Below are 14,572 nucleotides of genomic sequence, written 5' to 3'. Positions count from 1 at the left end.
TGCAACGCCCATCCCTGGCAGCCCCTTTGTGCTCTATTACAGTGCCCCCCTCGCCTGCTTTTGTCTCCGAACTGTCAGTCAGCCCGGGCTAAAACCCCCGGCCAGACCAACTTTGCAAAGTGGGAGTATTCCAAGGCAGACCTACACCTTGTGGCTCGTCAGATATAATTAAGATGCCACAGATTTACGTGCAACTCATTAGCAAGGGGTAAATGCTCACGTAAACAAGGGCAGATCCAAACCGTGTTTGCTTCCTGCCGAAACCTTTATCCAGGGGTGGTTTCCCTGCAGGACTGCTGACTCCCCTAGCACAGGCGGTGACGACACTGCTCAATAAAGGCTGAGACGCCGGCCTACAACTCCAGCAAGTAGGAGCTGTCTGGAAGTTGGCTCAAATCACCTTCACAGGCCCGCTTCTCCTTCCGCCAGCGAGCCCCATGCCTCAGCACAGCAGCCGCGCTCTGCCACCAGCGCAGGGCAGCAGCAGCATCCCCGCCGGGCTGCCAGAGCGAGCGTGATGAAGGGAGGGAAGGGGATTTCACACTCCGGAGAACACCGTCCCCCTTCTCCGCTCCGGCTGCACGGGGGAAACGGGGCAGCGACCGCCCCCCCGCTCGGGAGCCTCCAACGCACCCGACCCCGCAGGCCCTGCCCCGGGAGGCCTCCGAGGCGGCGCCCCGCTCGGGGAGGCGCCGGGCCCGAGCAGGCCGCCCCCCGCCCCGGTTACCTTGGTCTCCTTGACGTGCTGCTTGATGCCCTCCGGGTACCACTGCACCCGCACGTAGCCCCGCCGCAGCGGGCTGGCGCGGCCGTCCTCCCCGCCGCCGGCCCCGGGGCCTCCCGACTCGGAGCCGCCCGAGCTGGCGGCGCCGCCGGCCGTGGTCCCGCGCCCGCCCTCCTCGGAGTCCTCCTCCGAGTCCTCGCCGTGGATGAGGCGCACCAGGCCGAAGCGCACGGAGCCGCGGTAGCGGCCCGACACCAGGTCGTGGGAGAAGAGGAGGCGCTGGGAGCCGCCCGGCGGGGCGGAGAGGGGCAGCGCGGCGGGGGGAGCCGGGGGTGCCGGTGCCGGCGGTGCCGGTGGTGCCGGTGCCCCCTCCTCGGGCTGGTCCGCCATGGCGCCGGTGAGCGGGAGCGCGCGGCCGGCGGGAGGGGGAGGGCAGGGGAGGGGCGGCAAGTAACGGCCCAGGGGCGGGGCCTGGAGGACACGCCCACCGCGACAGCAGGCCACGCCCACCGCGGCGGGGCGGGACGGGGCGGGACCGGGAGGGGGCGGGGCCTGGCGGGAGGGGGCGGGGCCAAGGCGGGACCGGGACGGGCCGCGCCGCGTTACCGCAACCGGGGCGGGGGCGGCTTCGTCTGCTGAAACCGGGATTGCATCACGCCCCCGGGGATGGGGGGATTGCATCACCGTCCCCGGGGATGGGGGGGATCAAATCCCCCGGGGATGGGGGGATTGTATCCCGGAGATGGGGGGATTGTATCACCGCCCCCGGGGATGGGGGGGATTGTATCATCGCCCCCCGGGGATGGAGGTCTGTGCTGCGCCGTGTCCCTCAGGAATCAGGAATGGGGGGCTGCATACTCCTCTGACCCACAGGGGTGTGGGGCTGCTCTGCATCATCCCCAAGGATGGGGGGGACTGCATCTTCATCCCCAGGGATGGGGGCTGCAGTGCATCCTCCTCTGGCCCACAGGGGTGTGGGACTGCTCTGCATCATCCCCAGGGATGGGGGGGACTGCATCTTCATCCCCAGGGATGTGGGAAGCTGCACTGCATCGTTCTCTGATCCCTGGGATGGGGGGCTGCAAAGCATCATCCCACGAACCCCAGGGATTGGGAGGGGAGGCTGCACTGCATCGTCCCCAGGGATGGAGGATGCTGCGCTGCATCATCCCCTGCTCCCCGGAGATGGGGGGGGCTGCACTGTGTTGTCCCTGAGCCCCCGTGGTGGGGGGACACTGCCCCTCATCCTCCCGCAGTGCTCAGTCACTGTGGGCGGCCCTGCATCACCTCCTGCTCCCCACTGATGGTGGCTGTGCTGTTTACAGACCCCTCAGCCTGGGCACAGGTGGGTGAGGGTCCTTCCTGGCACTGGGCACTGCTCGATGCTGGAGCTGTTCTCCAGCTGACATCAAAGCCTGGTCTTGCTTTTCATGGCTCCTAGAAGCCCTCATTAGCGTATGCAAATGAGCAGAATATTTGGCTTCATTGACTCTAAGGCTTTTCCCCCTCTGTCTGCAGAGATTTTGTAAACAGAAAAGTTTTTTTTGAGCAGGTCCTGCTGCTCTGGCAGGCAAAGGACTAAAGGAATCCAAAATAGCCTTCACTGCCTATCTTTTACCACAACACATTCTGCCTCTTCTCTCCCTGGACCTTCCTGCCTGTGCAGCACGGGCTTGAATATCACGAAAATGCCTGAAATCCTCAGCCTAATTTGTTCTCTTGCAGAAAAGACTCCAGGAGCAGCAGAGCAGTGTTTTCTCTCTTGTTTTGTCCCACCCAGACTGCTCTGCCTTGGCTGGACCAACCACCTGGCTTTCAGTTCACCTTCCAAGGCTTCTCCTTTTAGGAAAAGCAACCAGGATAGAGGTGGCCTGTGCTCACCTCCTGCAGTCTGGAACCATCTCTTCAAGATTGGTATTTTCCAATCTTGCAAATGGCCCTAAAGCCCTGGGAAGCAGCTGAGATGATGCTGGGCAGGCAGTGTGTGGGTGATGGGTGCACTGGGAGCTCTGCCCAGCTCCTCACTGCCCCTGGGTGTGGGTGGCAGGGCAGCAGGATACTCGGAGGGATGGAGAAGTGCAAACTGCCCCTGTCCTGCCTCCAAATCAGGGAGCTGCAGGCAGTGAAGCCCTCCAGCCTCTGCCTGCTCCCAGGCCAAGCCACCCCAGCATTTAATCTCTCCCCACAGCATCCTGTTAATGAGAAAGGCAGTGTTTGAATGTGATTCCTTGCTGGAGCATTTCTGGCTTCAACCCCAGGGATAAGAAACAGAATAGAGCTAAAAGGGACCATTGGGTGGCTAAAAAGCAGCATGCCCCGCAGGGAAAGGCAGTTTAAATACCCACTCAGTGCCACTGTGGATTTACAGCTGTTTCTAGGGATATGCTCCTGGGAATACAGACCTGCACCCACATGCCCTGACCTCTGTGGACAAGCTGTAGAGTTGATAGGCAGCATTCAGAACTTCTAGAGCATGAGTGTCTCTGGCATGAGGATTTCACCCTCTGACCGTTGTTTTGCTGGAGGGGGGAGTATGACACATCTCCCCAGGGCGTTCATCCAGCCCACCTGGAGCTGTGGACAAGGTACCAACCCCTCTCCCTCTGTAGCCAGGGAGAATTGTGCCTTTGTGGAAGCAGAATCAGGCCTTTGAGAAAGGCAGAAGGTGCCCTTTGGCTTCGTTTAATCTGATGCCATGTCTCCTCGAGGTTTCTAAACTGAGCTTTATCCAGCACAGCGATAAATGTGCATCTCCTTAATGTACATTGCAACAGCCACTAATAAAATATAGATACAGTAATGGGCACAATCATATGTGGAGATGGAAACTGTCCCTCTTCAGGGCTATTATGTGCTGAAGAGCAGTGGTGGGGTTTCAGGTAGCCACAAATAGCCATGAAAACAATCACATTATACCCCTGACCAGGCTCACGGCAGGGGGATTATAATGGGGACAAGCCAGGGCTGTTTGCTCGTTAGCAGGAGTCGAGCCGGGTGTGTTTTTGCACTCTGATCCCTGCTGGAGCTCTGATATGTTTCCCTCAGGAAGTGGCACTGAAGGAGGACTGATTGCTTTTTTAGGACACAACAGCCCAGGGCCTTGGCTGTCACAATATTGACAGCCCGCAGATTTTACAGTGCCTGGGTGTCAAAATGAGCCTCTCCTATTTAACATCACTATTCAGATGTCTACTGAGGCACCTCTGCACATCACCCAGCAAAACACGCAGGACTTGTGCAAAGTGACACATGCCAAGCAGCCTCCCTGCCTGTTTAGGGACAATTCTCGCTGGTAAGGCTGTTTTGGGAAGGAACGGCCTTTACTCTGCAGGAGAACATCCTCCCTGGAACCAAGCTGTCCCTGTGATCTAACCACCTTATGGCACTTAGGTTAGATCACCAGTGTCTCCCTGCTGAGACACTGCTGCCCAGAGGGTGTGTCAGAATGCCCGGAGGGTGCCAGGATACCCAGAGGGTGCCAAGATGCCCAGCAGGTGCTGGGACACCCGGGGTACCCTTTATCTCCCTGCAGAGATACTGGAGAAAAGCAAGCCCTGTCCTTCCTCCTTGGTCCTCTTTGCTCAGGGATTAAGGGCCAAGTGCTGGGGTGCCCAGAGGGTTCTGGGGGGCCCTGCCAGGTGATACCCACAGGATACAAGGAGGTGTGGAGGGTGCCAAGGAGGCCAGCAGGGTACCAGGATGTCTGCTGGGTGTTGGGGATGTCTGCCAGGCTCTGGGATGTCCACAGGGACTGGAATGCCCGCTGGGTGCCGGGATGCCCACGGGGGATGCCCGGGGGGTACCAGGTAGGCGAGGCAGGAGGATGCTCACGGATCCCGCCGCGTCCTCTCGGTGCCGGTGCCGGGCTGCGGCGGGGCTCTGGTGCCACCTCGTGGGCTGTCGCCTCCCGGAGGCTCCGGTGTGGCGGGGGGAGCGGGTGGCACCGGCCCGTGGCTCCCCCGGGGCAGCAGCTCCGCTAGAGGTGAGCGCTCCAACCCCTCTGCTCCCTCTGCAGCCCCTCCTGGCCAGTCCCCACAGTGGTTCCCTCTTCTGCTGCTTCGCAGAGGCACAGAGACCCTGTCCTTGCCCTGCTGGAGGCACAGAGACCCTGTCCTTGCCCTGCTGGAGGCACAGAGACCCTGTCCTTGCCCTGCTGGAGGCACAGAGACCCTGTCCTTGCCCTGCTGGAGGGAGCTGGTGCCTTCAGGAAAGGTCTTTCAGAGCAGCTGGTGTCACAGGGAATGTCTCCAGACCCTCCCACAGGGAGGGCTGGGGGTTTGTCTTCATCATCACACAGCCCAGCAGGAGTCCCTGTGTCCCCGTTAGCATCAGGGAACAGAAATATGAGCAAGTGTTGCAGCATATGGCAATCCTTCCTCCTGCCTCTGTGATCCCAGAGAGCCTCTGGAGGCTGGGTGGGCAGGGAAGGAGATGGTCTGTGAGTTCCCTTCTGCCTCAAGCCATTCCATGATCCTGCAGCAATCGTCATTACCCAGCCCTTTCCTCTCTGGTTGTGCTGTCCTGACCAAACACTGCTGGCTCTCCTACAAAAAACTCAGAGCAGCACCACCTTGGACGTGAACAACTCGATGTGACATGAGCCTCCTCCTCCCCCTCCTCTCACCCTTTCACTGAGACCAGAACTCCCCCAATGGGGTTGGTCCAGCCTCAGCCTTGCCCTCCATGATTTTTCTTCCCCGTGGGTGGCATCTGGTCCCCAGCCATCTCCAGGGGTCACCCTGGCTCCCAGCAGCATCGTGCCAGGCCTGGATCGAGGGCAGGACAGACCCTGTAAGCAGCAGGATGCCCCAGCCCTTGCCAGGCTGCTGGAATCTCCTTTTCCCAAAGCCAGACTGGCTCTAAACTGCTTGGGGGTCTGGGTCTGGAGGGTGGAGCTGCCACTGCTGAGCTCCTTCCCACCTGCCCAGCCCTCTCCTCCCAGAGAAGCTCCTGCAGCCCCACTGACCCCCTTTCCTTCAGGGGGTGTGCCATGAGTGGCCGTGACCTAGTTACCAACCCCAGATCGCAGAGAGGAGAGGAGAGGAGGTTAATCAGCAGCAGTGCTGTGCCCCGGGGAGGGAGGGGACAAAAGAGGTCCTGCCTGGGTCCTGGTGCCCATCTCAGGTTGCCATGGCCAAGCAGACGTGGCTGAAACCATCTGCCAGACTTGTTTGTTCTCCTTTCTCAAAGGCAGAAGAGCAGTGAGATACACCAGGCCTGCAAAGGCACGTGTTTATCTACTGCAGGTCAGAGCCAGAGTTCAAAGCCTGCTCCTCTAACCATCGCTGAGAACCCAAAAAAGCTGTGAAGTAGCATCCTTTCATCACTTCACCACTTCCCCAGCTCCCTGAGAGTGTCTGTGGAGAGAATCAGTCCTGCCACTGATGGGCCAAAGGGAATATACCAGAGGAAAGATATAGACATGTATATTTGCATGTTATTCATTTTATACATATACATATATAAACACTTGAGAGCACAGAGCAGAATTAGCCCCTCCAGGGCCTGCTCAGAGCATGGGGCTGGGGCTGGCCACCCTCCACAGTAGCCCTGTATTGCTATTTTGAAAGAGCAGCAGCTGGCAGGTTCCTAAACCACAATGTCCTGCTCCAGAGGAAAGGCTGGAAGCACTCTGGCTTCTCAGGAGCTGCTGGTGAATTAAAACCACTCCTGGCAGCTTGAGATGGAGCACTGGGGAATAGAAGCAGCAGGTGGGAAACGTGGCAAGTGCTGAGAATACAGATTATGTCCAGAGAGCCACGTCCTGCTGGGAACTTTTACAGCAACAACAGGCACCAGCAGGAGTGGTGAAAAAGGAGGTGAGGGAAAGGGAAATCAGAGCCCACAGCTGACCTTGCAGCAATGCCAAACTGCAGGGCCCTGCTGTTAGGTCCCTGCCAGGAAAAAAGCATCTTCTTGGAAACATGGGAAGGTGCTAAACAGGGATGTAAACAGCATCCAGCTTGGGAATGATGCAGTTACATGAGTCTGAGAGAGAAACCTCTCCAAGGACGTCACGCGGGGAAGGATCCTGATGCCAGCTGAATGCCCTGATGGCAGACCCTGCCTCACAGCCAGGCTGCAGACACCAAAAGCAGCTTAACCCGGTATAAACGGGGCTTGGCAGGGCTGGAGACACAGCACGGAGCAGCTGAGGAGCCCCTGAGCTGCGTGTGCACGGCTTCATTCCCAAACCCCGGCAGAGAGGGGGGCCAAGCCCTGATTCAGCTGCCTCCCACATGTCGCCCCTCGCAGCAAATCCTCCCCGGAGAGAATTGCTGTTTTCCTGAGTGGGTACTCCGACACAGGGACCAGCCCGGCTGCAGGGCCAGCTCAGGGCTCTTTGAAGATGCTGAGAGAGCTCTAAATATGCAAATCTAGGCACACTGCTGTGGCTCTAATTTAATGGAGTTGTTGACCCTCTGCAGCTGTGTGGGAGCAGGAAGAGACAGGCTGGAATGCGACATCCCTGATTGACTATTCCAGCCACGGGCCAACCTCTGTCTGCTGGGCTGTTTTAATGGCTGGGACTTGCTCCAAAATGTCATTTCTGAAGAGTAAAAAGCTGCTGGGTCATATTTCTGTTTCGATTCAATGAAAAAATTTAAAAGAGAGAGATAAGGGTGTAGCTCCAGGTAATTTTGCCCATAGCTGGAAGCTTAAGCAGGTCTAGAGCTGCCCTGGAAATGTCTCCAGCAGAGCAAAGCCAGCTCTGCTTCCTGCTCCAGGCTTCTTTCAGGGTTGCATCTGGTTCCCAATGATAATTATGATGCCAACATCATGCTCCTGCCTGGGATAATCTCTCTTTTATTACATGTGTCCTGATGGAGACAAACATTGCTGGTTCTGCCTGTCCAGTTTCTTATGTAACAGCTCCCAGGGACAGAGGGCTGCACAGGCAAGAGATGCTTGGATTTTGGAATAGACTCCTTGGGCAAGAAACCTGAGATCTGACTCCCCACCCTAAAAGGAGTCAGCTGAGAAACGCCCCCCTGCTCAAGCCCAGGCCACGATCATGCCTGGCACAACCAGCAGCCTCCCCATCCATCCCCAAATAAAGCTCATCCACTCTGGGCAGGGCTGCCTTTGGCTTCCCATGGGCTCCTGATGCTGCTGGAGAGGTCAGGATCAGGCACAGGACCGTGCTCCCTTTCCTGGCTGAGTCCCCTGCTCTCCCTGCCCAGCCCACAGAGCAGAGCAATCAGCTAAATGCTTTATCCCTCTGTGGCCAGTCACACCAGGGAAAAAAAAAAAAAAACCAAACAAAAAAAAAACCCACAAAAAAACCAACCATGAAACTAAAAAACCCTGAAGTGATCCCTTTGCTGGCCTGACACCTTAAAGCCTCTCACCTCTCCCTGTCTTTCATCAGAGTTCTAAACTCCTTAGGATGTCATCACGTGCTCCATAAATAACAAATCTATATAAGCAGGGGCTGTGGAGGATGCAGCAGACAGAGGAGGGGAGGCAAAAACCCAGATCCTCCTCTGCTGCCAGCGCTGAGACGGCATCCTGGAGGCAGGAGGGCAGAGCTCAGTGACCTGGTGGGTAAGTACCCCCATTCCTGTCACATCCCAGGGGCACTGACAGCCTTGGGGACAGCTGCTGCTCCCCTGGCCACTGCAGTTTGCTCCTATGTCCCATTTCCCCAGGAGGGTGGGAGGTTGGTATACAGAGCTTGGCTTGCTGAGAAGTGGTTTTGGCACAGGGCAGGGTGTGACTCCCATCCCAGCTCCTGTCTCACCCCTACACTTCCAACACGTGCTTCTAAAATCCAGCTGCAGGGTCTCTTCTCCCTGAAACCCTCACTGTTCTCTGGGCTCTTTCACACGGAGTATTTGATTTTAAGTCTTGGTGAATAACTCTGTCTTGTTAACTAATTTTAAAAACCCAGCTCCAAACCCAGGCAGACAATTCATAACTTAGTAAAAGACATTGCCAGGGGGGTTCTGTGCACCTGCCTGTTTATTTACCTGTGAGCATCTCTCTGTACCATGGGGATGCTCTGATTTCTGATGCACAAACACAAGTAATGGCAGGAAAAACGTACAGAGCAAGCTCTTGGTTCAGTGCTACGACACACAGACATAGTGGGCTCATCTCAGGCAGGTCTGGCAAGGAGTCACAGCACAAAGCTCAGCCTGGGGTATGAGTGACTTGAACAAATACAGAAGGCTTTGTTGGAGCATCAGAGGACAGATGAGCCATGGAGAGGGAATTTTCTTCATTGCTGTTTCTCCCTTATTCTGGGATCTGGGCAGAGTTTCCTTCACTGCTGCAGGTTTGATGATTCCCATGGTACCCCCGTGGCTGTGCAGGGCTCCTGGTTTCTCCAGGGTTAGGGAGCACTGTTGGTTCCTCTGTGCTCTGCAGGTTCTATGTATCCCCCCTCCCCAGAAGACCTTATACTCTTCAGGGAGCTGAGAAGTAAAGCAAGAAGTTCATTTCCAGAAAACAAACAAATATATCAACTCTCCAGCTGCATAACCTGGGTTGCCAGGAATAACGTGCTGGAGGGGAAAAAATACAAGGAAAACAAGCAAGGAACAACCTTTCCCCTTCCCTGACTGCTGCTCCAGGGTGTTGCTGGTTGGGGTCTCAGGCAATTTCTAAGAATAGCTGAAGGGACCTGATTGCCCTTTCCCAGTTTTCTCTAATGGGATTGGAGCAGCCACTTAAATACGAGGTTTTGAACCTTCAGCTCTGTGGATGTCTCTGTAGAGACTTCCTGTGACTCAGTTGTTTCCAGCCCTCACATGCTCTGGGACAAAGGCTTGCTCTTGGGCAGTGAGCACTGAACGGTGCCTGCTGGAGAGCAAACAGCCCTGAGGAACCTGGGCTGGTGGAAGGTGTCCCTGCTCCCTGCAGGGGGCTGAGCTGCATGACCTTCAACAGTCCTTTCCAACCCAAACCGCCCTATGATTCCACTGTCCAGCTCCCTAATTCCCATGGGAATGAAATGCTGGCCCTGCCATACCTGCACAGCCATCCCAGCCTGATCCAGCAGCATCCCCAGAACTCACCCCAGGCACTCAGCACCCCCAGGATCAAACCACCACTGCATTTTCAAGGTCCCCTGTGCTTACCCTCTTGCCTACTCTGGGATTTATTCATGCAGATGAATCCCTAATCCAATTAGTAGGACGAGGAGTTCCAGAAGATTTGATAATAAACTCTACAAACATTTGACCCACCCCCAACTCCCCCAGCCAGCTCACCCTGCTTTACTTTCCTCCTGCAGGAGCATGAACCATCCATTCCCAGCATGAGTTCTGTGGTCCTTGGCTGGAATGAGCACTGGGGACACTAAATAATTCCCCTGCCAAGGAAACCCTCTGTCCCTGATGGATCTGCTCCCTTAGATACACACCCACAGCCAAACCAGCGATTCATTGAAAATAAATCCTGACCACCCTGTCTCACCTCGGGCTGGATAAGACTGGCATTTCAAGCATCCAGCCCTTGGCATTTCAGGATGGAAAATTCCCAGCTTGCGCCAGTTGTGCCCAGTGCAACGTTTGTGCTGGTAATGCTTTTGTTTCCATAAATCCTATTAGCTGGAGGCAAGCCTATAATTAGCAGGGAAAGCCAGCACCTCTGAAACAATAATCAAAAATGACCCAGCTTTGCTCTGGCTTCACTGGAAATTGCTTGCATATTGCTCTGAGTTTGGATGGATGGTTGAATGGTTGGCTCTGATAGCCATTCCCACTATTTCTGTCTGCAGAATGCGTGTGCTTAGTGAAGTTATTAACTCAGTTTGTGGTTCTCTCTGGGTTTATTAACTCAGTTCACTCACACGTGAAAGCAGAGGCAGATTGAAGCTACAGGCTCTGATCCAGGTCAAGGGATTTGTCTGGGCTGTGCAGGATGGGCACTGCCAGATGCCCTTGGGTGCTGGTGACCCTCTTGGAGGAACCTGTGTTGAAGGTGGAGTGTCCTGGTCTGGGCTGTGTCTGGTGGGATCATGCTACCCAAAGCTGCTGGGGCAGGGGGCAAAGCCTGAGGCCACCTCACCAGGGAGGACAGCCAAGGCTTTCAGCCTCAGTCACCTGCTCAGCCCTGCCAGGGACCCACTCTGTGAGGTGGACATGAGCTGAGAAACCAACAGAGGTTGAGCTGTGACACTCACCTGCTCAGTGAGTCAGAGAAAGGGGTAAATCCTGTCAGCCTGTGCCCTGGAGGAGGTGGCTCTGGCTGCCTGATGTGTCAGGACACCTCTGTGACAGCTGTGGTGTTCCAGAAACACCAGAGCATCACAGGGAACTTCCACACAGATGCTTATTTGACATCCCACCCTGCCAGTCCCCAGGGCAGCAGCTGGACTTGCTGCAGGGCTCTCCTGCCCATCCCACTGCCTGGTGGTGAGATATCAGTGTCGGGCAGGATGCTCAGCCCCCTCCTGCTCCAGCTCTGGCAGCTCTGGCAGCTCTGGCCCCTCTCTGTCCCACCACCCGGGTCACTGTGCCTTTGTCCCCCTGCTCCCTGGGGTTAGCTCAGCTCACAGCCGGTGCCAGCCCCGTGTGTCCCTCGGCTCACAGCGAGGGCAGCTGGGGTCACTGGGGGCGGATATTTGCTGTGCATACAAACACAAATATCCCCAGGGAAAGGGGGGCAAGCAGCTCCATCCTGTCTGTGAACAACAGATACTTCCACTGGCTAACAGCGCTGGAGGAGCTCGGCTGGAATAAAGGCTGTGGGAGCCGAACCGAGGGAAGCCAGGCAGGAGAAGAAGAAGAAGGAGGAGGAGGAGGAGGAGGAAGATGTCTGCACTCAGCGCCCTGCCCTTCCTGAAACCCATCCAGCTGCGCTCGCCCCGGGCCCAGCGCCGGCACACGCTGCCCGCCAGCGAGTTCCGCTGCCTCGGGCCCGGGGACGCCGCCAGCGTGTTCGAGATCGAGCGTGAGGGTAAGGGGACAGGGGAGCCTGTGCAGTGCCCTCAGCTGGACCCCTTGGCATCTGCTTCCAGTCCCTTGTGCCCCTTGTAAACCCAATTCCCCTGTGGGTGCCCTCGTGGGAAGGATGCAGTGGCCGTGGCTTGTGGCCAGGCCACCACACGCTCCCTAAGGAGGTGGAAGAACTGTGGTTAATGAGCTGGAGAAGCATGGCCCCAGCTCACCCTGGGAGGTGATGCTCAGTAGGACCAGCTGAGTGAGGACCAGCTCTCCCAAAACCCTGTGAAAGGATAGGAAAAGGGGAAGTGGGAGGAAGGACACCATGCTCTGCCTCCTACTGCATAGGGGCATTTTGAAGTGCCACCCTGGCAACGTTTCCCTGTTTCCTTCACCATAGCTTCCCTCACCCAGCCCATTTCTCCAGGAGAAATTGAGCCCTTTCTCAGGGAGATGCTGAGAGGGAGGGCTCAATTCAGCACCTGCTGCTGTAGCTCTGGAATCAGCAGAGTTAGAAGCTGGTCACTGGGCCATGGGAAACTGCCCCTGGAGAAGCAGAACTGCTCCCTGGAACCATCTGTGTCCCTCAGAACTCCTTTAGCCCTAGTAGGCAGCAGGACACATGCCATCTCTCCCCATCACACCCCACTGTCCCTCTCCTACACCAGTGCTGGGAGTGTTTCTGGGTCGGGCGTGCTTTGTCTCTCTCACTGAGTTCACCACTGCCCCCCTCCAGCCTTTATATCGGTTTCTGGGGACTGTCCCCTGCACCTCGACGAGATCCGCCACTTCCTGAACCTGTGCCCGGAGCTGTCCCTCGGCTGGTTTGAGGAAGGGCGGCTGGTGGCATTCATCATCGGCTCCCTCTGGGACCAGGAGAGGCTCAGCCAGGTATGTCCCAGGCCTTCCACCACCAGGGAGGGCACCAGCAGCAATCCAGGACCCTTTGGGGCACCTCAGCCTCAGGGGAGGAGGGGCAAATCCAGCCTCAGGTCATTCAGTGAAGGGTGGGATAAAGGCAGGGGTGACTCTGCCCTCAGGCAGGATCAGGAGGTTCCATGGATCCAAATGATTGGCTTCTCCTTCTGCTAGAGACTGTCCAAACCCTGTCTCCTCCCAGGGAGGGGTTTGAGTGGCTGGTGCCCTGCTACTCCCAAAATCTCCCACGACTAACTGCTACAGGGCTGCTCTGGTAGAAACAAACTTTCTCATTAATGAATTTAAACTGTGCAGTTAAAAAATATACCAAGTAATTCCCCTCAACATTCATTTTAAAATTAAAAACCCTCCTTGGATGATGGATGGATGATGGGGGGGGAGGTGAACAGGGATGAGGAGGATGTGGACCCTGCTGCTTTGGGGTGGGAATAAGAAGCAGGAGGGGACTCCCTGGTGGTGCTGAGTGCTGTTTCCCCCTGGCAGGCAGCACTGACCCTGCACAAGCCGCAGGGCTCGGCCGTGCACATCCACGTGCTGGCCGTGCACCGCACCGTGCGCCAGCAGGGCAAGGGCTCCATCCTGATGTGGCGCTACCTGCAGCACCTGCGCTGCCTGCCCTGTGCCCGCCGTGCCCTGCTCATGTGCCAGCCTTTCCTCGTGCCCTTCTACCAGAAGTGCGGCTTCCAGGCGCTGGGGCCCTGCGGGGTGACCGTGGGCGACATGGCCTTCGTGGAGATGCAGCACGCGGTGCGGGGACACGCCTTCATGCGCAGGAACAGCGGCTGCTGAGTGCTGAGCCCCTGCCCCGCCTGCCCGGGGGATGAGGGGCTGCAGCCCCTCTCCATCCCCTCCGCTGCCAGCCCCTGGCTCCAGCTGCTCCCTCTGCCACATCTGCTGCCCAGCCCCATCCCATCCCTGCAGGGCTGGGCACAGGAATTCCTGCCAGATCCTGCTGGGAGCATCAGCTCCCCCGGCTCTGCTTTAGCCTGGGCTGTGATAAAGCAGAGCTCAACTCCCTGGGCTGTGCTAAAGCAGAGCTCAGATCTCTGGGCTGTGCTAAAGCAGAGCTCAGATCCCTGGGCTCAGCTTTAGCCTGGGCTGTGCTAAAGCAGAGCTCAGATCCCTGGGCTCAGCTTTAGCCTGGGCTGTGCTAAAGCAGAGCTCAGATCCCTGGGCTCAGCTTTAGCCTGGGCTGTGCTAAAGCAGAGCTCAACTCCCTGGGCTCAGCTTTAGCCTGGGCTGTGCTAAAGCAGAGCTCAACTCCCTGGGCTCAGCTTTAGCCTGGGCTGTGCTAAAGCAGAGCTCAATTCCCTGGGCTCAGCTTTAGCCTGGGCTGTGCTAAAGCAGAGCTCAACTCCCTGGGCTCAGCTTTAGCCTGGGCTGTGCTAAAGCAGAGCTCAGATCCCTGGGCTCAGCTTTAGCCTGGGCTGTGCTAAAGCAAAGCTCAACTCCCTGGGCTCAGCTTTAGCCTGGGCTGCGCTGGCAGGTCTGGGTGGGCTGCAGGGCCACCAGCCCCCTGGGATGGAATGGCTTTGCCCTGGGACAGCTGGGGGCTCTGCTGGTTTGGGGACACTTCACCCACCATGAGACATCCAGCACAGCCCCTGCAAACATGTGCCACAGCCTGACACCCCTCCACCATCAGCAGCACCCCGAGAGGAGCACAGCATGGCCCAGCCCTCCCTGAGCACCCCCAGACCCGGCAGGGGCCGTGGCAGACACCCCCCTGCCCACAGACATCCTTCCAGCCCCTTTGGAGCACACTCCCAGCCCACAGCCACCCTCAGCTGCACACTGAGGAGCCTCCCCAGGGAACCAGTCCAAACCATGGTCATCCCTGTCCCAGACCCACAACCAGACCAGGAAAAGCCTTCTGCAAACAACTCAGGTTGTTGGAAAGCAGCAAATAAAGATGTGGTGGTGATTTTCTACACAGCCCATGTGTGTTGCTGCCCTGATTTATCATGACCTCAGCACAATGGCTGGAGGGAGGGCACCAGCTGGTTTGAGGGCAGCA

General features: G+C 57.3%; 2 protein-coding genes and 1 long non-coding RNA gene across 3 annotated transcripts in view; 1 reads left to right on the top strand and 2 right to left on the bottom strand.

The window, feature by feature from the left end:
• The window catches only part of UBE2O (ubiquitin conjugating enzyme E2 O), a 58,264-nt gene extending 57,150 nt beyond the window's left edge, over positions 1-1,114 (bottom strand). Inside the window, exon 1 of the mRNA XM_030287348.4 lies at positions 728-1,114. Within this exon, the coding sequence (XP_030143208.4) occupies positions 728-1,114 (387 nt within the window). The remainder of the gene's footprint in view (positions 1-727) is intronic.
• AANAT (aralkylamine N-acetyltransferase) lies at positions 990-14,490 on the top strand. The gene is made up of 4 exons (XM_004174708.6): positions 990-1,121; positions 11,371-11,632; positions 12,353-12,507; positions 13,039-14,490. The coding sequence occupies exons 2-4, from the start codon at positions 11,488-11,490 to the stop codon at positions 13,342-13,344; spliced, it is 606 nt and encodes a 201-aa protein (XP_004174756.6). The 5' UTR covers positions 990-1,121; positions 11,371-11,487; the 3' UTR covers positions 13,345-14,490.
• LOC140685265 (uncharacterized) lies at positions 8,672-10,128 on the bottom strand. The gene is made up of 2 exons (XR_012058604.1): positions 9,943-10,128; positions 8,672-9,144 (listed from the first exon to the last, which is right to left on the bottom strand). It is a non-coding gene; the product is annotated as an uncharacterized lncRNA (long non-coding RNA).
• Positions 14,491-14,572: the final 82 nt, after the last annotated feature.

This window comes from Taeniopygia guttata, chromosome 18 (genome assembly GCF_048771995.1).
Source record: "Taeniopygia guttata chromosome 18, bTaeGut7.mat, whole genome shotgun sequence".
NCBI lineage: Eukaryota > Metazoa > Chordata > Aves > Passeriformes > Estrildidae > Taeniopygia > Taeniopygia guttata.
Note: the sequence above shows the minus strand (reverse complement) of the source record. Positions and strands in the feature narration are given on the sequence as shown.